Below are 24,836 nucleotides of genomic sequence, written 5' to 3'. Positions count from 1 at the left end.
AAAAAAAAAAAAGAGAGTCTTTCCTCAGGGGAAGTAAGCAATATACCAATAAAAGTAGTAAGATTGTTGGAGTTCTTACAGCGATTCAGAGGCAGGAGAGGTTATTTCCTGTGGCATTCAAGGAAGGCTTTGTTGAAGACTGAACAGGTTTTGGATATGCACAGATAGACGTGAAGACCAGGAAGACATTTAGACCAGGAAAAATACCACAGACCAAGGTCCCTGGAAGGAAAAGGGATGGACGGGTTAGAATGATGGTGGAAAAACAGGGCTTAGAAAATAATCTGGAGAAATGCCATCCTTCCAGGCTCATCTGAGGTGTTTGGACTTTGGCTTTAAATTAGTTTCTTGGTAGGGACTGACAAAGTATTGAGGAATTTTGAGAAGAAGGTGCCGTGAGCCGTGTGTAGTAGGAAGTGGAAAGAAATCAGTTAGAAAACGGCTCTACTTATTCATCTAGTCTGTTAGTCTGGATCAGATGCAGGGAGGCCCAGAGCTGGGGAAGCAGCAGTGGGGAGTGGGGAAGAAGGAGCAGGGTTGAGAGGCAAGTGTTGGGGGATAGGAGAGAATAATGAATTAAAAGTGTAGGTTAGATCTTGACGCTGGGAATATGAAAAGACAGGATGTGTGCAGAGGAGGAGGTGATAGAGGAATCTAGGGAAATTACGTTGGTCAGCTGGGGGAGTAGTTATGTTACTTTGGGAATTCAAGAGGAAGAAGAGACTATACAGGCAAAGAGAATGCATTCAGTTTTGAAAATAAGTGTTGTATTCCAGTGAGACTGTCTGCTTATTCAACCATTCATCAGATAATTACTGATCCCCACTTAAATTCCAGGTACTTTTCAAGATACTAGGGTAGGTAAACACTCATCTCATTTTTTTCATTATATATTCTATTTTAAAAAAATCTGTCCATGTATATTGTAAATATTTTACTCCCATTTTGACTCATCTTTCACTTGGTTTGTTGTATCACATTGTGATAAATATAAAAACTTGGATAGATAGTTGCTAATACCTTTTTTTGTGAAGGGGTCTAAAGTTGGTGTTCTCCTGTTCGTTCGTCTTCCTAATATCACTCCTCAGATAATCTCTTTATGTCTTTTTCCTTCTGAAATTCTGATAATATGTTGTTTTGGTCCTCTTTATGATGTCCTACAAGTCCCTTAGGTACTTTTCATTTTCTTTAACCCTTTTTTTCTTTCTCTTCTTTGGATTGTATATCTGTGTTGGGGGGGGGGGGGGCACCACGCTGAGTGACTTGCAGAATCTTCGTTCCCTAACCAGGGATTGCAGCTGGGCCCTTGACAATGAGAGTGTGAAGTCCTAACCACTGGAGCCACAAGGGAATTCCCTGGACTGTATATTTTTATTTACCCTTTCTTTGGGTAACCTGATTCTTCTTCCTGCCCAAATCTGCTGTTGTTCTCTTTTGGTGAAGTTTTCATTTTAGGTGGTGATTTTGTCATCCCCCAAATCTGTGTTTGGTTCCCTTTTTTTTTTTTCTTTCTTTTCATTGATATGCTCATTTTTTCCATACATTGTTTTCCTGCTTTCCTTTAGTTCTTTGTAGTTTCTTTAAGCTCTTTGAGTGTGTCTTGTATCGTTTATTTAAAATCTGCAAACTTGGGACTTCCTTGGAAGCCCAGTGGTTAGGACTTTGCACTTCCACTGCAAGGAGCACAGGCCCCAGAAGGGTTTTGTTAGGGAATTCCTTGAATGCCAGGAGCTAAAAATAAAAAGTAAAGCAAACAGAAATCTACTTCTCCAGTCTTTACACCTTTCCTTTGTGTTGAGTGTCCATTCAACACTTAACCAAGCTGCTCCTACCTCTGCCTTAGCTAAAGATGAAGCAGAGGTTAAAGCTTAGGATCTTCGCGTGTCTTTGGTGTGCATGTGTCTCACCCTGAACAGATTCATGAGTTTCTGCTGTTTCTAGAGTGGTGAGAAAGCTGGTTCTCACTCTCACAGAGAGTTTTTGCTTGCTTTTTTCATGTTTCTGTGAAGGTGCTGGAGTTTGTAGCTGCCCACTGCACCCTCTTGTTGCTGCTATTTGACTGTCCTGTTTTGCTTTTCCCCCATCTCCTTGCCTTAATTTGGAAATTTGCTCTCTCCTTCTGTCTTCTTCCTTCCTCCTGCTTCTCTTTTGCTTAGGAAGGTTGATGTTGCTTCTATTCATAATTCTGTCACAGGTATTGACATTTAAAATTTTTTACCTCTCTATTGTTTGAAAGCTGAAGAGGGTTTTTCTGTCCTTTTAGTGGTTAACATTAAAAATTTAACTTGAACACCTAATTTTTAGTCTAAAGTTTATCAATCTCTTTACTCTTCTCTCAAGCAGTACCAGATAGAATGGTTTAAGCAGAATTACTCTTTCTTGTCTTCCATGGTTGTGGTGTTTAAGATTTATAGTTTCACCTCTTTATCTCTTATAATTAATCACCATTTTTGTTACACATTAAGATTTGTTTTGATGCAGTACTTATTTGCTGGATTCTTTGCTCAGTATTTCTGCTTTTTACCTTATTTCTTTATCCTGGAATTCTTTTTCATCTTTAAGGACACATTTTAGAAGTCTATTGAAGATGTATTGATGGGAATTTAATTGTTTTTATTCATCAGAAAATGCTTTTTTTTCCTCTTTTTCTTGTATGTTTAGGTTTGAATAAAACTTAGGTTCATTTATTTTCTTTTCTCAGAACTGTTAAGTTAGTATCAAACTTCTGCTGTCTGTTACTGTTGAGAATTTAGGTGTTGTATGTTTACTTACATATTTACCCTTTCTGATGTTGCTTATCCCCTTCTGAAGTTTTGGATTTTTGTGTGGTACTATTTCCCTTCAATCTGAGGAAGTTGTATTAGCTTTTATTGTTGCACTAATCTGTTAGAGACAGATTCTCTCAGCTGTTGTCATTTGTAAATGTGTTTATATTCCTAAAATTGCTAAAATGTATTTTCATGGGATACAGAATTGGCAGCCTTTTTCTTCTAGCACTTTAAAGTTGTTTCTGTTTGTCTTCTGGGCTCTCTTAACTTCTGGTGAGAATTCACCTGTCATTTACTTATTTTCCCCTTTAAGCTATATGTTGTTTTTGTCTGGTTTCAAGATTCTTGTCTTTATTTTGTTGTTCAAAAGTGTGATTATGATATGCCTTGTTGTGACTTTTGAAATTGATCCTACTTGAGGTTCACTGTTTCTTGAATTTGTTATTCGATATCATTTACCAGTTTTAGAAAGTTCTTGTCTTTTGTCTCAGCAGATACTTCTCTGCTCCATTCAAATCCCCTTTCCTTCTGGTATGCCAGTTGTACATGTTGCTTGTCTCAGAGATCTCAAGTGTACTGTTACTGATTGATTGATCATTCTTTTTTTCCTCTCTGTCTCAGCTTGGATACATTCTGTTGATCCATTTTCAATAATTCTTTCATCTACTGTGTTCAGTTTGCTATTAATATCTGACATCATAGTTTTTATTTGAAGCATTTTATTTTGAATATATTTGTAGATTAGTCTCTGCTAGAATTCTATGTATTCTTATTTTCTTACATAGTATCTTTTCAAACTAAATTTTAGAATTTCTACCATAATTAATTTAAATTCTTTTTATTATTTCAATATCTGTGGCATTTCTGTGTCTGTCCCTTAGGTTATTTCCTCTGTTGACCATGGATCAAAATTTCCTGCTTCTATGTATATTTTGTAATTTTTTATGCCAAATATGTTATATAAGAGATAGTAGGAAAAAAAAGATAGTAGAGACTAAAATCAATAACTTTTACCTCTAGGAATGGGCTTATCCCTTCTTCTTGCATTCTGTTAGATTGTTGTATTAGATTGTGTTAGTCATGTTTGAAGTGGGCAGAGTCAAGCTGATCTGTGGTTGATATATAGACCTTGTGGTGGTAATGTGGTGTTCAGTCATTCAGTTGTGTCCAACTCTTTGTGACCCCATGGATTGTAGCCCGCCATGCTTCTGTGTCCATGGGATTTTCCAGGCATTAATACTGGAGTGGGTTGGCATTTCCTCCTCCAGGGGATCTTCCCAATGCAGGGATCGAACCTGAGTCTCTTGCATCTCCTGCATTGGCAGGCGCATTCTTTACCACTGAGCCACCTGGGAAGCCTGATATAGACCTGGCCTTTGGCAACTTTACTTTGCTTTTGTTTATCATTACTTTGAAGTATTCTGAGTATAAGTTCAGGAGGTTTTTGCTTGTTTGTTTAAGCAGGGAAGATTGAAAATTGTTGAGGTCTGTTTCTGCTCCGCTGTGAAGCCAGCGTTTTCTGAACTGAGGGAGAGCAGCCCCTCTGGTTGCTAGTTCCCTTTGCCCTCCAGCTCTTTCTGGCTCCCCTTGCCCTCATTCTAGTGTGGGGCTGCCTCATGCTCTTCATGCAGCGTTGCCCCAGTGGGGTTTCTCTCAGCTTTTCTATGCCCCTCCGGTCTCTACTTATTAAATGTTCCCCCTCTCCACCTCCAGTGCTCAGCTGTCTTGTGCTTGGGGAGGCTCTACACACGTCACACACAGGTTCACCTCTCTCAGTTCTCCCGCTCTCCCCCTGGCCCCAGCTTTGGTGTGTTGATCTACTTGTTGATACCTGAACACCTGTGGGAGTCACTTACTGAGTGCCCAGGTCTGACTGTCTGCCGCACAGTGGTCTTTGGAATTTTAGTGCCTCACTCCAGTCCACAGGCAGTCATCTGAGGTTTGGCTGGTTTCTCCCTGCCCTGTCTAAGGCAGGTTCCTTATCCTCCAGCATCCTTGCCAGGCATCCAAGCACATCCATAGGAATCTCTTCTATCTCAGGAAAGTCTTGTCATCACTGTTTGCAACTTAGCTTGTGTAAGGTTTCTTTTCAATTTTTAAAGAACTCATTTTGGAGTTAATCTGGCTAGTTTTGGCTAGTGTGAGAATGATTGTTATCTTCCAGATTTCTCCTACTTAATTCCAGGAGGTTGGTTTTTTTTTTTTTAATACTTTCAATGATATTCCTTTCAAAAGTAGATAATATATTCTCGTCAACTTTATTTTCTTATTAACTATAATGATAGGTAATGATTGCTAAGTGCTTACTGAGTGCCAAGCACCTTGGTGAACACTTTAAATGCATTATCTCATTTGCACAGACTTGAAAATGGGTGTTATTGTATCATTCCCATTTTCCAGATGTGAGAGTAGGTAGGTAGGTCAACATTATAGGCCAGTTAGTGGCACTTTTGAACTCACGGTTGTCTGTATCTGGAGCTGAGTTTGCCAATTCACATCCCTAGATGGAACAGATGTGTGAGTGAATGAGTGAAGTGAGTACAGTGTAAAAAAATAACAAAGCAAGTAGCATGATGGGTGGTAATTAACATTCCACCTAGATATCAACAGAAAATAAATCAGTAATTGCTTCTGCGACAAAGTCTCTGGGAGAATACAGTCCTCATTCAAAGGGATGGTCACTTCTCAGCTCCAGCCAGTTGTTGCCCATGTGAGAATATGGGTCCAGTAGTTCAGAGGTTCAGATTTTTCAATAGGAGCCAGAAATTTGTATTTTTTCATATGAAATCATTCCGTTTCTAAATGCTAGCTGTGGTTCAAATAAGAATAAAATAAAATCCAGTGTGCAGACCTACATGGTGAGTCTGAAATAAAACATGTCTGCAGGCCCAGCCTGTTCCCTGGCCAGCCAGTATGCAGTCCCTGTAATGGACCCTTTGCTCTCTGAGACCACTGGTCATATTGTCTTTTGGGGCCCACTTGAACTTCCTTTCATATTTGTGCTATACATCAAGGACATGAAAGCCTGCTATAGAATGAATGTACTATTTTATTTTTTACTGCCGTTCTGCAATTGTGCTAGTGTAGATGCATGCCACAAAGACAATTTTTAGGATCATTTTTATTTATTTATTTATTTTTAGGTTGTATTTTATATTGGAGTATAGTTGATTTACATCTTACGTTAGCTTCAGGCATACAGCAAAATTATTCTGTTATGCATATTCATGTAGCTATTCTTTTTCAAGTAGAAACATTTTTTAAAAATCCTGACTTCTTTGTTTTATCTATCTGCTTTAAGCAATAAAATTCTAATATAAGGCATATGTTACATTAAATTGATGTGAGGGCCCAAATATTACTGAATGCTGATTATATTCTTGCTCATTAATCATGAGTTTCTTTCCCTCTCTTTTACCCTTTCTGCTCAACATAGCTTTCACTTTCAGAAGAACAGAATGAAGTAACAAAAAATGGCTGTGAATCTAAAGAGCTGGTCTACCTCGTGCACATTGCTTGTCAGGTAATTTTGTGGGTAGTTTTCCGTTTCACATAAAATTTAATAGGAATTAAATGTAAATGAATAACATTGAATGAATAAATGAATAAATATGAACAAATAACATGGACTGTGGTAACAGAGGTATTTTATTTTATTCTTTCTTCCAGTCATATTGGCATTTCTGCATGTACTCAGAGTTGATCAATAGAGTCCATTAAATAGATATTTATTTTACAAACTTGAAAATTCTTATAAATTTTCTTGTAAAGGAAACATATCCTTTATTGATGATGAGATTAAATGGTTTAGCTACTGCTTGCATATTACAATTAAGAGACCAGACCAAAGTGCCTGCCTGAGATGCACATTTTTCTAACCAAGACTTTTAAGTTCCACTGTGGTGTAACAGTAGGATGTGTATATGTTTTAGAAGTGTGCTCTTTCTTACTCTCAGTGTTAGAACTTTTTTGAGGCTTATTAGTGTGACTTGCTCTTAATGAGATTTCAAATATGTCACTTGTGGCATTGATATTTCCTCCATCAAGTAAGCAGTTCCTTGATTTATTCCTTGTTCATTGAGCCTTCTTGCCTGTCTTTGAATTAGTCATTGTAAAGTAAGTGTTTTCGAGGAAACCTTTCTTATGTACAAACTTTTCAGTTTCCTTTGACAGAGAGTAAGGTAAGGAATTTACGTGTTTTGTTCCAAAAAAGTATTATTCATGAACCTGAAGTTAAAAATTAAATAATCTGGAAAATGGCTATTTCATATGGGAAATGCTAAGTTCCTAGTCTTGATGTGACTTTGAGGGCAAACCTTTCAGAATTAAGTGCTTTTATTTGTAGGTGAGAGAATATGAGGTTAGAAATTGAACTTAGCTTATATATATATCTTCTAAGTTATATACTGTTTATACATGTTTTATTATATGTCATCTTGGTTCCTCTGAGGAAGTGGGCAGCTCTGAATCCGTGTTTCATGTCATATTTCATAAAAATGCTTTTACTTAGTGAGTTAATCTTTACATGAAAATATTCAGTGCTTTTATGATGAACCATTAGCAGGTGATTAGAAAGCATTTCTTCGTTACCTAGAGTACATGATTGGCATGTCAGTCATGAACTTATTATCCCATCAAAAATCTAAATCTTTTAGTGCCTTCTCTTCTTAGCAGTGATTTCCATTTGTTCCGACAGTGCAGATATTTTTATTCTTTCTCATAAGCAAAACATGTCAAAAATACCCATGCTGTCTGTAAAACATGACCTTCAAAAGGTAAGCATGGCATCTTGGTACCGTACGTTAGAATGTGTAATCATTACTTGATTATGCCTCCGTGCAGTAGTGACCTAGATAGTTAGGCTTTTTCCTGGTTGTAAGTATCTTGTCAAGCTGCTTAAAAAATGTCAGACTGCTTGTTATGTTTTTATTACATCAAAGTAGTAATTTACTGCGTTGTAATAATGTGTCGTGTTTCTCCTTGCCTCCTCACTGGAAGTAATTGTTGATACTTTCTCATTGCTTGCCTTCTGTATTCTTGCCATATATGTCATCCATAAACCATAATAGACCAAAGTCATTTTTTATAGCCAAGATAGACTCAAAACCAAACCTTCTAATTTTGTAAATGAGGAAATTGAGGCCCAAATTATGAAAGTTGCTTTCCTAAGCTATATGAAATCTTAGCTGGAGCTCCTAAGAACTTCAGTTTCCTGATTGCTAGCTTTTCTTACATCTCCTGGGAATTTGCAATATACAACAGATTTTAGAAATTGTATTATCTTCAAATGAGATGTGATCACCTCTATTCCTTGTAATCTATTCATTATAGAAGCTAATTGCATATTTCATGTCTTTGCTAATTTCTAGTTTTTAATAATGTGCACTTGAAATTTATTTTTATTTAACCAAAATTCTTGGTCCTTCCTTTTTAACACACTTTCTTCCCCAGTTCTTTTTTCTTAGAAAGTGTCCAGTTAAACAACTGTGATCATTTCCCTTTCTGTAGGCTGTGGTACTAATTCTTCAGGTATTAAGGTTACGTTTGAATCTTGTAAGGTGTCTTTGCCTTTGCCTCTTAAAGCTTTAATTTCTTTTTAAATTGTGAGCCCAGAAATGTAAACCATGTGTTCCATACTGCATAGATCCAAATTCAGTAGGCATTTTTTGATCTCTTATATGTCTGGTACACAAATATTATGGCATACAGAGTATCATTTAATCTTAAAACAGCTCTGTGAGGCAAATGGTCTGGTTTCCATCTTACAGATGATGAGTGTAAGACTAAAGAATGTCAGTAACTTCCCCACGGTCATGAAATTAAAGACCAGGATTTGAACCTCAGTCTTGTGGTTTTGTCCTGTTTTTCCATCATAATTCTAGTTTTATTTATACTTAGTTGACCACTCTGAAGTCTGCAGGCATAGTCTGATGTTATTAAAGAATTAGAGAAATACACCGACGCTAATAATCTAGTTTCTTTGAATGACTTCAGTGGACAGGACCTGGATAGCATTCATATATGTAAAGATGTATCTTCTGTCTACCTTCCTCTATAAGACTTTAGGTGGAAGCCTCTGAAAGTCTAGGTTAACTGGCTGCAACCCTAGGCCAATAGGCTGTATGTGTTAGTCACTCAGTTGTGTCCAGCTCTTTGTGATCCTACGGATTGTAGCCCACTATGCTCCTCTGTCCATGGAGATTCTCCAGGAAAGAATACTGGAGTGGGTTGCCATTTCCTCCTCCAAGGCATCTTCCCAATCTAGGGACTGAACCCTGGTCTCCTGCATTACAGGCAGATTCTTTACCATATGAGGCACCAGGGAAGCCCAATAGACTGTATAATCTGGGCAATAAAAAGGGGACAACATAAGATGGATGGTATGTATCACTGACTCGATGGACATGAATTTGAGCAAGCTCCGGGAGTTGGTGATGGACAGGGAAGCCTGGCGTGCAGTAGTCCATGGGGTCGCAAAGAGTCGGACACAACTGAGCTACTGAACTGAATGGATAAAAATATTTCCTAGCTGGTATACTGGGCCAAAAGCAGTTGGAGCAGATCCCTGTCACTCAGATCTCATTCAGCCATATCCGTGTATCTCAGCTGAACGTTAACCATGGACAAAGCGACTTTCTCAAATGCCTTGGAGACAGGTCTGCATAATGCCCTGACTGAGCTCTTAATGCTCTCCCTCTCCTGCTGATCATTATTTAGAATAAGTTGTCTTGACCAGTATAGCCATGTGCCTTACGTGTTCCTTCCTTCATGTTTTAATTCTTTTCTCCAAGGAAACAGACTTGGGGGTGGGGGTAGGGGAATGTTACACGGAACAAACAGATGAAGAAACACAGTGTGAATGAAGAAATACTTTTCTGAGTTTGTATCATGATATTGATCTGAGTGGGAACACTTTCTTTTCTGCAAAGCATACTAATTTTTCCTCTGTGTATTCCTTGCTTTTCAGGAAATATGTATTTAGTTTGAAATCAATGAAAATTAATAAAAATCCTAGGATATTCAAGAACAGGTCAAGGTAGATACGGAAAAACCTTTAATGTCTCAACTTTTGAAACTTCAATAATTAGAAAAAAACAAAATTAGATAAACCTTGACACTAATTACACTGAGCCCCATTACACAGAATAAAGCAGTGTATTGTCAGTGGTAGAGAATCTTAAAAGTGTTTTGTATTTTATTATTTTATTCACTAGCAAATAAGCGGATAGTAGTTTTTAAGTGCTAACTTGAAAATAACTCATTTAAACCTAGCTATTGTAAGAATTTATTCCGAAATGTGCCCTAATGAAAATTCTGCCCCCTCTAAGTGTAGTTTTATTAGTTTAAGAAAAATTGTTTCTTAATATTTTATTGTCCCACAGTAAGCTTTAGAGTAGTTGAAATGAATGGTTCTTATTGAAGTTGGATTTTATGAACTACCTTTGTATTTTAACCAGAATTCATCAATGTATAATAACTCATTTTTCCTGAAGTGTTTTGTAAATATTTACAATACCACGAAACCTTTTTAAATGTCCCACTTGATGGAATAAACAGTTGCTTGTAGGGGAATGCTTTTCTGCCTCAAAATATCTCCTGTACTCTGATGCTTGAAATTCCACCGTCAGCAATGCATTCCTCAGTATTAAGTATCTCCTCCACTTGGTCCATTTAGCATATGCTGTTACTAAGGGGATGGAGTTGATTATTAATGTTTGAAGAGCACCTGTATATGGACACAGTATATAAGCAGATGGCAAACTTCTTATTTAAGTGTGAAACTTTTTTATTAAATTTAGGTGTTAGCTATTCCCATTATGTGCTTGGTCACTCAGTCATTTCCAACTCTTTGCAACCCCATGTACTGTAGCCCACCAGGCTCCTCTGTCCACAGGGATTCTCTAGGCAAGAATACTGGAGTGGGTAGCCGTTCCCTTCTCCAGGGGATCTTCCCAACCCAGGGATCAAACCCAGGTTTCCCGCATTGCAGATGGATTCTTTACCATCTGAGCCACCAGGGAAGCCCATTCCCATTGTATAGAAGAATAAACTGTCACTCGTAGGTGTCAGGTAACTTGTGTAAGGTCCCCTGTTCAGGATAAGGTCAACCTGAAATTTAAATCAGGTCTTTCTTTTTACTGAACTTCATCATGCATACAATTAATTCATAGTATTAATTCTGTTGCATGATAAACTTTCTCATGATTAAGGGTCTTCAAAGGACATGGGTGAAGACTGTTCTTCTCAGAAAGAACTGCAAATATATATTATAGATTTGTTTAAAGGTCCATATAGTTAAAGCTATGACTTTTCCATTAGTCATGTACGAATGTGAGAGTTGGACCTTAAAGAAGGCTGAGCGCTGAAGAATTGATGCTTTTGAACTGTGGTGCTGGAGAAGACTCCTGAAAGTCTCTTGGATAGCAAGGAGATCAAACCAATCAATCCTAAAGGAAATTAACCCCGAGTATTCATTGAAATGACTGATGCTGAAGCTGAAACTCTAATACTTTGGCCACCTGATGTGAAGAGCCAACTCATTGGGAAAAATCCTGATGCTGGGAAAGACTTGAGGGCAAGAGAAGGGGACGACAGAGGATGAGATGGTTGGATGACATCACTGACCCAATGGACATGAGTTTAGCAAACTCCAGGGCATCATGGAGGACAGGGAAGCCTGGCGAGCTGCTGTTCACGGGGTCACAAAGGGTCGGACATCACTTGGTGACTGTACAGCAGCAACAGCTCATTGCACCTCGGTTATTACCAAGCTGCAGTCAAGCTTCTGTCCCTTGTTGGGCCACTGTGATAGCAACTGCCAGAATGAGGTAAAATGCAAATTTAAACATGTTACTCTCTTGGTTAAAACTCTGCCATAGATTTCCACTGAGTTTAAAACTAAACCCAAACTACTCACCAAGGCCTGTGAGGGCCCTGCAGGATCTGGACCTTGCCTGCTTTCTACATCGTGGGACAGTCTTCTCACTCCTGGGCTTCGGTCTCACTAGTTTTCAGTCAGTTTAAGACCCTGAGTTTTTTCCTCAACAAGGCGTTACCCTTGGTCAGCCCGCAAGTCCATTCACATGCACGTGCTATGTCTGCTGCCTGCGCAGTTCTCAGGAGCCCGTTTAGACGTCACCTTCACAGAAGGGCTTTCCCTCACCACCTTGACCGGAGTAGGGTCTTGCTTATTTCTTCATAGCACAGAATTATCATTATTTTATTTTTGTATTTATTAACTTAAGGACTTCCCAGGTGGCTCATTGGTAAAGAATCTGTCTGCCAAGCAGGAGATGCAGGTTGGATCCCTGAGTTGGGAAGATCTCCTGGTAAAGGAAATGGTTACCCACTCCAGTATTCTTGCTTGGAAAATCCCGTGGACAGAGGAACCTGGAGGACTATAGTTCATGAGATAGCAAAGAGTTGGACATAACTTAGCGACTAAACAACATGACAGTTTATTAACTTAAAAGTAGGATTTTTTTTTCCTTGTCATTTGAAATACATTCTAAGAAGTCAGAGATTTGATGGTCCTTTCTCTGTTGCTTTTAATACTTACTCCAGGGCTTGGTACTATGTAGATGTTCAGTAAATATCTGGTGAATGAATGAGAGAAAGAAAAATTTTGTCTTAGAAATTTGATCTTGTATACACTGTGATTTTTCTTTTTTCTCATCTTTGTTAAGAATTATTATTCTTTATTATCTTTGTTAAGAATTGTTGATTTTTGTTATCCTTGGAGAACAATACTTACTGATACATTATTCAGGTTAGAAATTAGCTGCAAATTAAAATTTAGACATGTATAATGAATTTTTTTTGTTTTGTTCTTTATAATAAATGGTTGAATTTCTGGAATATTCTGATCATTTACTTTATTCAGCTTATTTGGAAATTGCATGATTAAGGTTGTTTTTATATATAAAATTTAAAAGTTCTCCCATATTCACTAAAAAGATAGGTATTTTGCTGTTTTTAGAATAGTGACTTTAAAGCAACTTTAGAGGATTTGAAAATTATGTTTTAAGCTTTTAATTTCCTGTGTGTAAATCTTTATTAAAGAGCAGACATTTTAATTGCACAGAACAGTTTTTAAAAGTTGAAAGAAATTGGTTTATTGATGTATGAGGAAAGCAATTTTGAAATCCAGTCCTCAGTCTTTACCTTTTGAGTCTCTGAGTCTCTGAAGGCTATTGCCTTTATGTGGTTGCTTGGTATTTATTTCTTTGAGCAAGAGTCTCTAGAGAGAAGAGAACATGATTACTTTTTATAAATTTAATAAACTTGATTTTTTTTAAGACTAATTTTAGGTTCACAGCAAAATTGAGAGGAAAATACAAGGTACCCATGTATCCCTTGTCCTTATACATGCACCTCCTTCTCCACTATGGACATCCTCCCACTAATGTGGTACATTATTACAACAGATGAGCCTCCACAGACATACCATTGTCATAGGGGTCCACTCATGGCATGGTGTTGTTCATTCTCTGGGTTTGGATAAATTTAAAATGTGTATCCACCATTATAGTATGCAGAATAGTTTTACTAGCCTTTGAATTCTCTGTGCTCTACCTATTCATCTCTCACTGCTCCCTAGCCCCTGGCAACCACCAATTTTTTTTTTTATTGTCTCTATAGTTTTGTATTCTCTATGGTGTCCTGTGGTTGGAATCATATAATATATAGCCTTTTCAGGATGGTGACTTTCACAAAGTTCCATGTCTTTCCGTGGCTTGATACTTACCTCATCTTAGTGCTGAGTCATAGTCCATTGTCTGGATGTACCAAAGTTTATTTATCAATTCACCAGCTAATGGACGTGTCAGTTGCATCCAGGCTTTGGCAATTTTTAGTAAAGCTGCTGTAAACCTTTGTGTGCAGGTTTGTGTGTGGACATAACTTTTCAACTCATTTGGGTAAACACCACAGAGTGCAATTGCTGGATCCTATGGTAAAACAGAGTTTGAGTAATTTTGTAAGAAAGTGTAAAGTCTATGAAAGGAGCCATACCATTTTGCATTCATACCAGCAAGAAAGGAAATTCCTGTTATATAACAGGAATGTATATAACATCATTTGGTGTTATCAGTATTTGGATTTTTGCTACTCTGTTAGGTGTGTCCAGTGTTCTTGCCTGGAGAATCCCAGGGATGGGGGAGCCTGGTGGGCTGCCATCTATGGGGTCGCACAGAGTCGGACACGACTGAAGCGACTTAGCAGCAGCAGCAGCATTAGGTGTGTAGTGATGTCTTCTTCTTTATATTTGCCTTGCCCTGATGACATATGATGTGGAGTGTCTTTTCATATGCTTATTTGCCATCTATATATCTTTCTGGTGAGGTGTCCATTTTTAAATCAGTTTTTTGTTTTCTTATTGTTGATTTTTAAGAGTTCTTTGTATATTTTGCTTAATAATCCCTTATCAATAGTATGTTTTTTGCCAATATTTTCTCCCACGTCTGTGGCTTTTCTTTTCATTCTCTTGACAGGACAGAAAATTTTAATTTCAGTGAAGTCAAGCTTATCAATTCTTTTTTTCATGGATTTTACATTTGCTCTTATAGCTAAAGAAAGGCATCACCAAACCCAAGTTTTATGGTTTTGTGTCTTATTGAGGTCTTTTTGAATTAGTTTTTGTGAAAGGTGTAAGGTCTGTGTCTACATTTATTTTTTTGTCTGTGGGTGTTCAGTTGTTCCAGCATCACTTGTTGAAAATTTAAAACAAAACAAAACTGTCTTTTCTCCATTGTTTTGCCTTTGCTTTTTTTTTTTTTATCAAACATCAGTTGACTGTATTTAAGTGAGTCTGTGTCTGGGCTTTCTATTTCATTTATGTATATGTCTGTTCCTTTGTCAGTACCATATTGTTTTGATTATTGTAACTTTATGGTAAGTCTTGAAGTTACATACATCAGTCCTCCAACTTTCTTCAACATTGTGTTAAGCTATTCTGGGTCTTTTGCCACTCCATAAACACTTTAGGATCAATTGGTCAATATACAGAAAAGTAACATGTGGGGATTTTGTCTGGGGAAGCATTATGAATCTATTGATCAAGCTGGGAAGAATTAACATCTTGGCAATACTGAGTCTTCCTGTCCGTGAACATGGTATATCTCTCCACGTTTAGCCCGTTGACGTCTTTCACCAGACTTTTGTAGGTTTCCTCATGTAGATCTTCTATATATTTTGTTAGATTTATACCTAATTATTTCATTTTGGGGCGGTTATGTAAATGGTACCATGTTTTTAATTTCAGGTTCAACCTGTTTATTGCCTGATACATAGGAAAGCAGTTGATTTTTGTTTATTAACCTTCTATCGTGCTATTTGCTATAATCAGTTACTAGTTCTGGAAGTTTTTTTGTTGTTGTTTTGTGTTTTCTACCTAGACGATCATGTCATGTGTGTATAAACGCAGTTTTATTTCTTCCTTCCCAATTTGTATATCTTTTATTTCCTTTCCTTGTCTTATTGCACTAGCTAGGAATTTCATACAGTTTTCAAAAGCAGTGATGAGAGAGGATCTCCTTGCCTTGTTCCTAATCTTAGTTGGAAGGCTTCAAACTTCTCACCAAAAATCAGTTCCATTTCTATGAACTATAATAACAGACTACTAGAAAGAGAAATTAAGAAAGCAATTCCACAATTCCATCAAGAATAATAAAATACTTAGGAACAAATTTAACCTAGGAGGTGAAAGATCTATTGTTTTGTAATAACCTATAGTGGAAAATAGTCTGAAAAAATAACATATATAGTATAACTGAATCACTTTGCTGTACTGAAACTAATGCAATACTGTAAATCAACTATATTTCAATTTTAAAAAGTCCAGAGCTTTGAAATAAAAAGTCACCATCTGTTTAATCGCTTTGATAGAAATATACATATGTTAAAATAATTTTGATAATTTTCTGATATTTGAAGGGTTGCATAATTTTTGAAATATATGTGTGAAAGAAAAAAATATTTGTAACTATGCAATAAGTTGTTTTTCTTTTTCTCTGCCTTATTGTTCATTTTTATTTATTTCTTATTTTTGCCATCCCAAAGGAACAAGTATTTAACCCACTGTTGTGACTCAGAAGTGCTTTGGGTAGATGGCAGCTATAGAAGTGAGAAAACAAAGGAGCTTACTTGAGCAAAGAGTAAAAGAAGGACTTTGCATAGCAGAAGAACAGCACTTAAAAATCATGTAGGCAAGAAAAGGAACATTTTACAAATGGAATAAATGCAAGTAATAGAACATAACTGAAAGCAAAGAAAGAGCACGGAGGAGTAGTGAGTGGGATCCCACTGCAGATTTAGACAGGCCCAGATGCTGCAAGTCCTCATATGTGCAAGTATGTTTGAATTTGATTGATCAGTGGTTCCCAGATCAGGCTGATCATCAGATTAACGATCCCATTCCAGAGTTACTGAACTAGCATTTCTTAGAATTGGGACCCAGGGACTGTTCTTTAACTTTTCTGCCACATCTGTTCTCTTACTTCATTCTAACAACCCCCTCTGAAAGAGGGAGGTGGCATTGCTGTCTGTGTAATGGAGGATTGCAGTCCAAAGTAGGATTAGGCATATTTATCCTGTTAGTTATGGGCAATACCTGTGTTTAGAATTCAGCCTCTCGCCTGTGAAGTGGTACCTTCTGCTTCTGCCCCATCTGGCGGAGGCAAATGGAAAAGAACTACATTAGAGATTTTTCTTCATTTCTGAGATGGTTGCTTTTTCTCCCAGTTCCTCCAAATTCTTATGAGACTAAAGCCCCCACATAAAAATTAAATTGTCAAACCAAATGGTGTGTAGTGGAGACCAGTTCATCACTACCGCCCACGGGAGCTTTTGAAGGCCTTCTCTCAGTGTGACCTGACAAGCTCTGTGGTTCTCATTAGGGAGGGGAGTGGAGGAGGAGACCAGAGGCAGGGAGGTCAGAAGTGTTGTGGGTCCTCACCAAAGCTCAGGCTATGAAGTGATGGATTCGAGAGAAAATTAGAAGACAGTATGTGATAAATACGTTCTGTGACTAAATTTTCATATCTAATGAGCTTCAGAGCTTAGGCAAGGAAAGGAAGAAAGACCGAAAAGTCGGGAGGGACAGAGGGTTCTAGATAGATAAACACCCTGAAGGCTTGCAGATGAGATTGTAGCAGTGTGGATTGCCAGTGCACTGCTAGTGTCGGTCACAGAAAATGTCCATGGTAGCTGATCAGTAACCCTGTTTTATTTTTCTTTAATTTTTGGTGATAGTCTTCCACACAAAATCATTTAATGCTTCTTTCTGTGGGTTTAAGATCACATGCTATCTTCCTTCTGCCAGTTACTATTCCCAGGGAGAACCAGTGGGCTTGACCAGTCGTAAGAAGAGGTTTAGTGGACAGTTCTAGCTCATTTTCCATTATTAATGCTTTACTGTTGTACAACTCACTAGAGGGTTTCAGAGTTTAACTGTTTACTGTCAAATTAATTAGTAAATATAAAATCTCATGAATAACCTATCATTATGGAATAAAGCCTGGTACATGACCACTCCCAATAGAGACAAATTATAGTGGTCTTTTTTTTCTTACTCGTAGGGCAAAAGTTGGATTGTTAAAAGAAGTTATGAAGATTTTCGGGTACTTGATAAACATCTTCATTTGTGTATTTATGACCGACGATTCTCCCAGCTCTCAGAGCTTCCCCGTTCTGATGCTCTGAGGGACAGTCCAGAGGTGAGCATTTAGAACTTTGCAGAAGTAATCACTATTATGTAAACCAGCAGAAAAGTTTTGCTAGTATACTAAGTAAAAGCTTATTTTGAGGACTCAGGAAGATTTGTGGGATCATTTATTTCTTAAAATAGTAGAAAAATTAGTAATATTTTAGGATATTTAAAATAGGTTTGTTGTATAAATTTATAAAAAGAAACTCATATCTTAATATACAAGTAGGTGATATATGTGAGCAGATCATTTTTCAAAGAGAATATAAACTATAGAAACAAAAATATGGAAAAATGTTGACCTCACTAGTAATCAAAGACATGCATATTCAAACGATGCTGTTTATTCAGTTTATGATGGCAGGCTGTGTCCATGCACTTATTTCCATGCCTGTCAAAATTTTCTAGTAAAAGTATAAGAGAGTTTTTTTGTTTTTTAATTTAGGAGGAAGGAGATTGTTTTATAACATTAGAAAATGAATATAACCATCAGGGAGTCCAAAATTGTGAGGAATCTTGGGGACAGCATAAGATTTATGGGGATAAGATAATACAGTTTGAGCGAGCAACTTCTGCAGGACTGCAGAGGGACAGGTAAACTAGAAATCTTCAGTGTAAAAACTGGAATAAATGAAGTAACGGAAGAGCCAACAGAGGGCTTTCAGAAGCGTGATTATCATCCTGAGAGAAAGCAAGTCAGTCACATTCATGGAATAAGGATAGAGTTTATAAAAATAAGATAGTCAGAGCTCTTAGAAATGAACATATGGTCATTTAAGTTAATTTTAATAATAACAAGCATTAACAGCCAGACGACATGCAAAATGGACTCAGACGAAGAGAGAATTAGTGAGCAGGAAGGGCAAACTCTGTAAGAACGCAGCCCCAAGGGGATAAAAAGTTGTGAGAGAACAGTCGAGAGTCCCAGAGAGCAGACCCAGAAGCTCCTACAAGTTCCTGGTGCTTTATAGGAGTTGCTATAGGAGGAGAGAGTGGATGGAAGTGGGTAAAAACATAATGGTGGTGGTGGTTTAGTCACTAAGTCGTGTTCGACTCTTGCGACCCCATGGACTGTAGCCTGCCAGGCTCCTCTGTCCTTGGGATTTTCCAGGCAATAATAGTGGAGTGGGTTGCCATTTCGTTCTCCAAAAACATAATGTTTCCCTAAATTAAAAAAGAGCCTGTTTTCAGATTAAATCAGTCCATTAAGTGTTAAATATAATAACAGCTAGAAACATTGTAAAATTTCAAAATGCCAGAAGCAGAGAGGAAACCCAAAAAGCCTCCAGAGAGCAAAAACGAGACTTTTCTCAAAGGAACAAGGAATGTATTGGCATTAGACTGCTTAGCAGCCACAATGGATGCTTGAGAATAGTGCAAGTCCTGAGGGGAAAACCCTTCCAAATCTGTAATTAATTCCTGGGCAATTACATAGTGGAGGCAAAGTAGAGGCTCCAGTCATGCAGAACTGCCATTGTGGCAAAGCCTCAGGGATGTCCTGAAACCACAGCTTCTGTCGTATGATAGAAAACCTGGACGTCTCTCTGCCTCCATTTCCCTTCTCTGTCTGTTGGTCTTTCTCAGGCTGTCTCAGAACATGGCCGCTCCCAACAGGTACCGGGTTCTTGTCTCTTTGTAAAATAGCAGCCAAACGGAGCTGAAATGAGGAGTTCCTGATTCCTGCAGCAGCTCCTGTTAGACCATGGTTGGGTCCCATGCCTGGACCATCAGCTGACTTGAGGTGGAGGATCACGCATGAACTGTCCTGCCATGGCTGGGTGGGCGAAGACTGCAGCAGGCCTTGGAGAAAGTTTCAGAGTAGTGGGGAGAAGCTGGGAAGGAAAGTAATTATGTCTGTGCTATCATTTTACATTTTCAGTACAAAAATAGAAAGAGAAGGCAACCAAATTAGAAGCTATATGACCCCTGATGATGAGGGGCCGGAGTGAAAGGGAATTATGCAACAGATAGGAAATTATGTTAAGTGCCCGTCGTGTCAGTTCATGGAGCAGTGAAGCCTCTGTGAAGAACCTCTGTGACTATGAAAATGCCTGAAAATCTGCAGATTTTTTTCTCCCAGAAACAACCAGTTTACACCAGTTTCTTTAGCAGTGAGAAGCTGTTACCACTGAATCTTCTCTTTTTCTTTAGTCGGTCACTCAGATGCTTATGGCTTACCTGTCCCGCCTTTCAGCTATTGCTGGGAACAAGATCAACTGTGGACCTGCCCTTACTTGGATGGAGGTATTAATCTAGTTCACTCTTTATTAGAGTTAATTACCTACGAAAGAAATCCCATGTGAATTTTGATAGCTGTTGAGTTTCAGGAATCGAATAAGTGGGGCTTATTCATGTCTTCTGGAAGATAGAGATGGTACATTAAATATTTTTATCTCAAATCTTTTTTGATAATCCAGGAAGCTAGTTTTAATATTATTTTATGAATCAGAATGACACTTGTTGTTTTGGTGTTCAATATATTAATGTTTATACATTTAGCAAGGTGTGTGTGTATATATATGTATATATTTAATTGACTTAGTAATGAAAATAGTTTTTAGTCATTTAAAAACAAGAGACAATTAAATCCTTTTAAAGGATCTGATTTAAGAATGTCTTGAGTGATAGAGTATCCAGTCAGTATGTTAGATTTTTTTCTTTAATTTACATAGGTAAAGTTACTTTATTTTCTAAGTGAAAATTGGGAAGATGATGAAAAGTAGAAAGAAGATAGAACTTAGAGCCAGTACAACTTGCATTGAGATCTTGTTTCTTCATTATTGGCTGTGTGATCTGGGACAAATTATTTAATCTTCTATAATTTACGTAAATCTCTTTGGCTTTAGCATCTTCATTGTTAGGTATTGATAATGATGATGAGTATCTTTTAAAGTTGTGAAGATTCAATTATATATATAATATATGTACAATACAATGACTGGTATATAGTAAGTAGTCAGTAAGTGTGGTTTTTTTTCCTTTTAAGATTCTTTGGGTTATAGTTTTTCTAAATCGAGTTGAGTTATATAGATACACCAAGAAACTTGCAAGTCTTTAACCATGTCTTTAACCATCTCATAGTATATTTTCTTTGTTCTAGATTGATAATAAGGGAAATCACCTTCTAGTTCATGAAGAATCCTCTATTAACACTCCTGCTGTTGGTGCTGCCCATGTTATCAAGAGGTACACTGCTCGGGCCCCAGATGAATTGACCTTAGAGGTAAGTGACCAAAGACACTCTGTGTTAGCTCAGTCCCTGCTGCCTTTCTAGCCTCATCTTTGTGTCAGTCATTTACTTAACAAAAAGCAGCAGGTGTTTCTGCCCATTATTGTCTTTCTGCCTGGCATGCCATCTATTTTTATTTTAATGACTATACTCATTCTTAAAAATTCAGCTTAAATGTCCCCCATTTCTTCTAGGAAGTCTCCCTGATTTTCTTCCTTCCACTCCAAGAAATATAAACCCCACTTCTCCCCCCACCCCCGCCCCGCCCCTCTGCCCCGCTAACTCCTGCCCAGAGCCTGCACTGAATGTCATTCTAAGCTGTTCTCAAGGCTTATCTCTGAGAGTCACTTACTACATTCAATCAAAGTTGTTCTCCTATTTGTCTCTATGAGCTTCTTGAAAGCCAGATCTTCTTGTCTTTTGTCTTTTTTTTTGGCACCTAAAAATAATACCTAGTGATACTTTTTCTCTTTGTTCATAGATTGAGGTAAAGACCAGATGAAAAGTGAAATGAACATTTCTTGCTATCAGATACAAAAAAAGGGGATTTAAGTTTCTTGTTAATACTGGCTGATGAGAGATCAAAAGAAAATACTGGCAATTTTTCAATTTAAGAGGAAAAAAGTGTACATTTTTACTGTACAGAATTCACATAGTTCTCAACTAAATTTTTAGCTCTATACACAAAGAATCCTTGATCTTGAAAGATACCGTGTCTATTAGCAAATATGGTTTTGTGAAGAGGATGTTCATGACTGGAAAAATTAGTCATAAATATACCACAAAAATTCGTGAAGCAATATTGTGTACACTAGCAACATTGTTCTGCAGTGCCTAACTGGTTTATCATAGAGATCATCACTTATTTTGATTGAAGAATACAGCTTCCTTTAAGTATATTATTAAAAACTATTCTTGCTATTTTTATACTTAGGATTTTGTAAAAGTTTGTATAAACTCATTAGTTTGTCTTTTAGGGTGAACAAAGTCAGCTGTTCAGTGGGAATGTTATATTGAACTGCCTTTTGAAAGAAATGTAGCTGTCATTCAATTTTACATGTACTAAGAATAACCCAGTAATTGTAGACATCGTAGAGCGTTCCTATATAATGAAATAAGATACGTGAATTGCTCAGCCCAGTGCCTGGCACATGGCAAGCAGCTCACTGAGTGTATTAATAGAAGCTGTTGTTGTTCTAAATATGGTAATTTAAAATTTCCTTTTATAAGTGAATCTGATCACCTTTAGTAGCAGCAGTAATAGTTTTTTAACTCTGTGATGATGCCTAGTGTTAAAAAATCTCACACTGTCAATCAGGCTTTCTGAAGTTACTACACATGTTACTTGGACCACAGTCTTTGTGCTGCTTAACTTTTTGTAAACCTCTCCTTAACAAATGGTTAAGATTATTAAATTCTTTACAGAAAGAAATATTAATGTTTTTCTAGAAATAATGAGCCAGAGAATAAGATACAGTTCAGATTTAAAGTTTAACAGTTTAGATTTAAATTCTAGGTAGATGATTGCTTTACAATTTGATTAAAAACATTTCACTTAAAATGTTTTCTCCTAGGTGGGAGACATTGTTTCTGTTATTGACATGCCCCCCAAAGTGTTAAGTACATGGTGGAGAGGCAAGCATGGATTTCAGGTAGGCAACAAAGAATTCGGTGTGAAAAATTCAAAGAACGTGTTCTCTTTTGGTAATAGTTCTGTTTACAGTGGTGTGCTGGCAGTGGACTTTGTTATCAGAAATTTTGTCTGCAGTGGTAAAAAAAAAATGTAGATGACGTTAGACTTGGGTTTCCTTTTCTAGTTACTGCTGTGGAAGATCTCTTCTGTCCCACATGGTGGAATAGCTGAAGTGTGAGCAGAGCCACCTGCCTGCTGACCTCTTTCAGATTATCGGGCCTGTAACTCTGGCTCACTTTTCATAGTGGTTTAAAATCATGAATCACATATGTTTTCCCTCTAGTTAAGTCAGTTTGATCAGTGTCTTTTAATGCATTATAACTGTTAATGTAAACACTGTGTTAATAGCTGAATAACAGCAGAATCTAGGGCTGTCTCTTTCTTTTTCCTTATATGCCTAAGTAATTTGAGACCTGACAACAGCATCTCTTAGATTGACTGTCACTAATTTCCACAGGATAGAAAAGTTTCCTTTTAGCTTTTAAAACTATCACTAGAAGAACATCTAAAAATGCCTTAAAATTGTATCCTTAGTATATAACTCGTGGGTTTTAGTTGCCTATTTATAACAATGTTCCTAAAATGCTGGGTAGATTAAATGCTCATGCTGTACAGTTGGAAATGTTAATGGCTGTTATATAAATACAGCTTTATATGCATATAAAAACTATTAGGTTTCTATAAAATGTATTTTATGAAAAAAAATCATACAGTTTAAAATAGGACAGCATGGTGGCTAAGAACATGGGTTCTGGTGCTATATCTCTTGGGTTTTAATCTTGTGTTATTTTCAGCAAGTTGCTTTACTTTTCTGTACTTCAGTTTCCGCATTTGTAAACTGGGGATTGTAGGATTGTTGTTAATCTCTTAAGATTGTCGAGAAGATTAAATGTGTGAGGATAAAATATGTAAAGTACCTAGAGCAGACTTGATGCATATTTCTCACTCAATAAATGTTGATTTTTAAATGTACATAATTCAAATAAAACTTGATTTGATTTATACCTCAATTTGTTATAAAGCATTCATAACAATTTAATTTGTTAACACCAAATTAACACTAAATTGATTAACCTTGTATCTTTGTTACCCACAAATTTTCTCACGTGTATTAATTGTAGTTCTACTTTAGCTGTGCTGATTTCTTAATTGCTATTAATAATTGGTGCTTCTGATTAAATATAAAACTAAATGGAAAGCTGGTCTTAACCAGCTTTTTATTAAGGGATCTTATTAAGGGATAAGGGATCCCTTATCTTATTAAGGGATCAATTCTTCACATTCATGGAAATGAGCTATAAATGGTAGGAGCCCAACAGGATAAAAAAGTAAATTTGACTTTTAAATCACAGTTGTGTTTCGGTCTTGCTATTACTTCCTCTCTTAACTGTCTTAGACCGGTCACTTGCTTTCTGTGGACTACAGTAGCAGGAGACGAAGGACTTGGCCTGGCCCTGGGGTAGCCTGAACAGTGGTCTTCCTGGGAATCAAGGCCATTTGGAGCTGCCCACTCTCAGGAGAGAGGGTGGAGGGGAGCAGAGATGTGGGCTGTTGCTTCCCAGGCTGTGGGCCGGCCTTGCGGTGTGCTGCTCTGACCCTGGAGGAGAGTGTTCTGGAGATGTGTTGTAGCATGTGGGCCCCGTGTCTCCACCGCAGGTCTGCCCTGCTCCGTGTGTTTCTGATGTGTTATGTGGGCTCCCCTGTTTTCCCCTCAGTCACAGGGATTGTTGTCTCTGGCCAGCTGTCGGGACGTGACAGGGTGCAGGTGGCATGCGGAACCTTTCCCTTAAGTCCAGCGAGCTGATGCTGTGCAGTTGCTAGCTTGTGACTTTGTTTTATTTTTTATTATTATTTTCAAAATAATTAATAGATTCTTACCATTTAGTACAAACTTACAGAATAATTGACCAGATAATACACTAAGTTTCATATACTATCTATCCCACACACATAGTTTCTCCTATTAACATATTGCTTTGTGTTTTATAATTCACTGAATGGAATTGGCAAAATGCTGATCTTTATTAACCACAAGCTGATGAGCAGAGTTTACGTACAGCGCAGTGTAACCACTGTTTCTGGGAGTGGTCCGAGGAACACCAGGGCCAGAATCACACGGATAAGAGTACAAAGTGTTAGTGTCACATCCTCCACCACAGTGATGGAAACAGTGTTGGGGTTTGCTTTTTGTTACATTTAATGAACCAATATTTGCACATGATTATTAACTATAATCCATATTTTCATTAAGACTCACTCTGTGATGTTTGTAGTTCTATGGGTTTTCACAAATGCATAATGACATGGATCATTCATACAAAGTGATTTCCCAGTCCTTGAAATGTTCTGTGCTCTCACCTGTCCATCTTCTCTCCTCCTGATCTCTGACAAGCACTGATTACTATCTCCATAGATTTGCCTTTTCCAAAGCATTGTATAATT

General features: G+C 37.4%; 1 protein-coding gene across 4 annotated transcripts in view; it reads left to right on the top strand.

Moving 5' to 3' along the window:
• Window positions 1-24,836, top strand: part of ARHGAP32 (Rho GTPase activating protein 32) — a 192,540-nt gene that overhangs the window by 103,673 nt on the left and 64,031 nt on the right. For 3 of the 4 annotated variants that reach the window (XM_065937397.1, XM_065937396.1, XM_065937395.1), the window contains 5 exons: window positions 6,205-6,291; window positions 17,345-17,482; window positions 19,624-19,716; window positions 20,573-20,695; window positions 22,276-22,353. In XM_065937397.1, the coding sequence (XP_065793469.1) occupies window positions 6,205-6,291; window positions 17,345-17,482; window positions 19,624-19,716; window positions 20,573-20,695; window positions 22,276-22,353 (519 nt within the window). Of the gene's footprint in view, window positions 1-6,204; window positions 6,292-17,344; window positions 17,483-19,623; window positions 19,717-20,572; window positions 20,696-22,275; window positions 22,354-24,836 lie in introns of those variants that run through there. The other variant, XM_065937399.1, reaches the window with a different exon arrangement.

Source organism: Muntiacus reevesi, chromosome 5 (genome assembly GCF_963930625.1).
Source record: "Muntiacus reevesi chromosome 5, mMunRee1.1, whole genome shotgun sequence".
In the NCBI taxonomy this organism is placed as follows: domain Eukaryota; kingdom Metazoa; phylum Chordata; class Mammalia; order Artiodactyla; family Cervidae; genus Muntiacus; species Muntiacus reevesi.
Note: the sequence above shows the minus strand (reverse complement) of the source record. Positions and strands in the feature narration are given on the sequence as shown.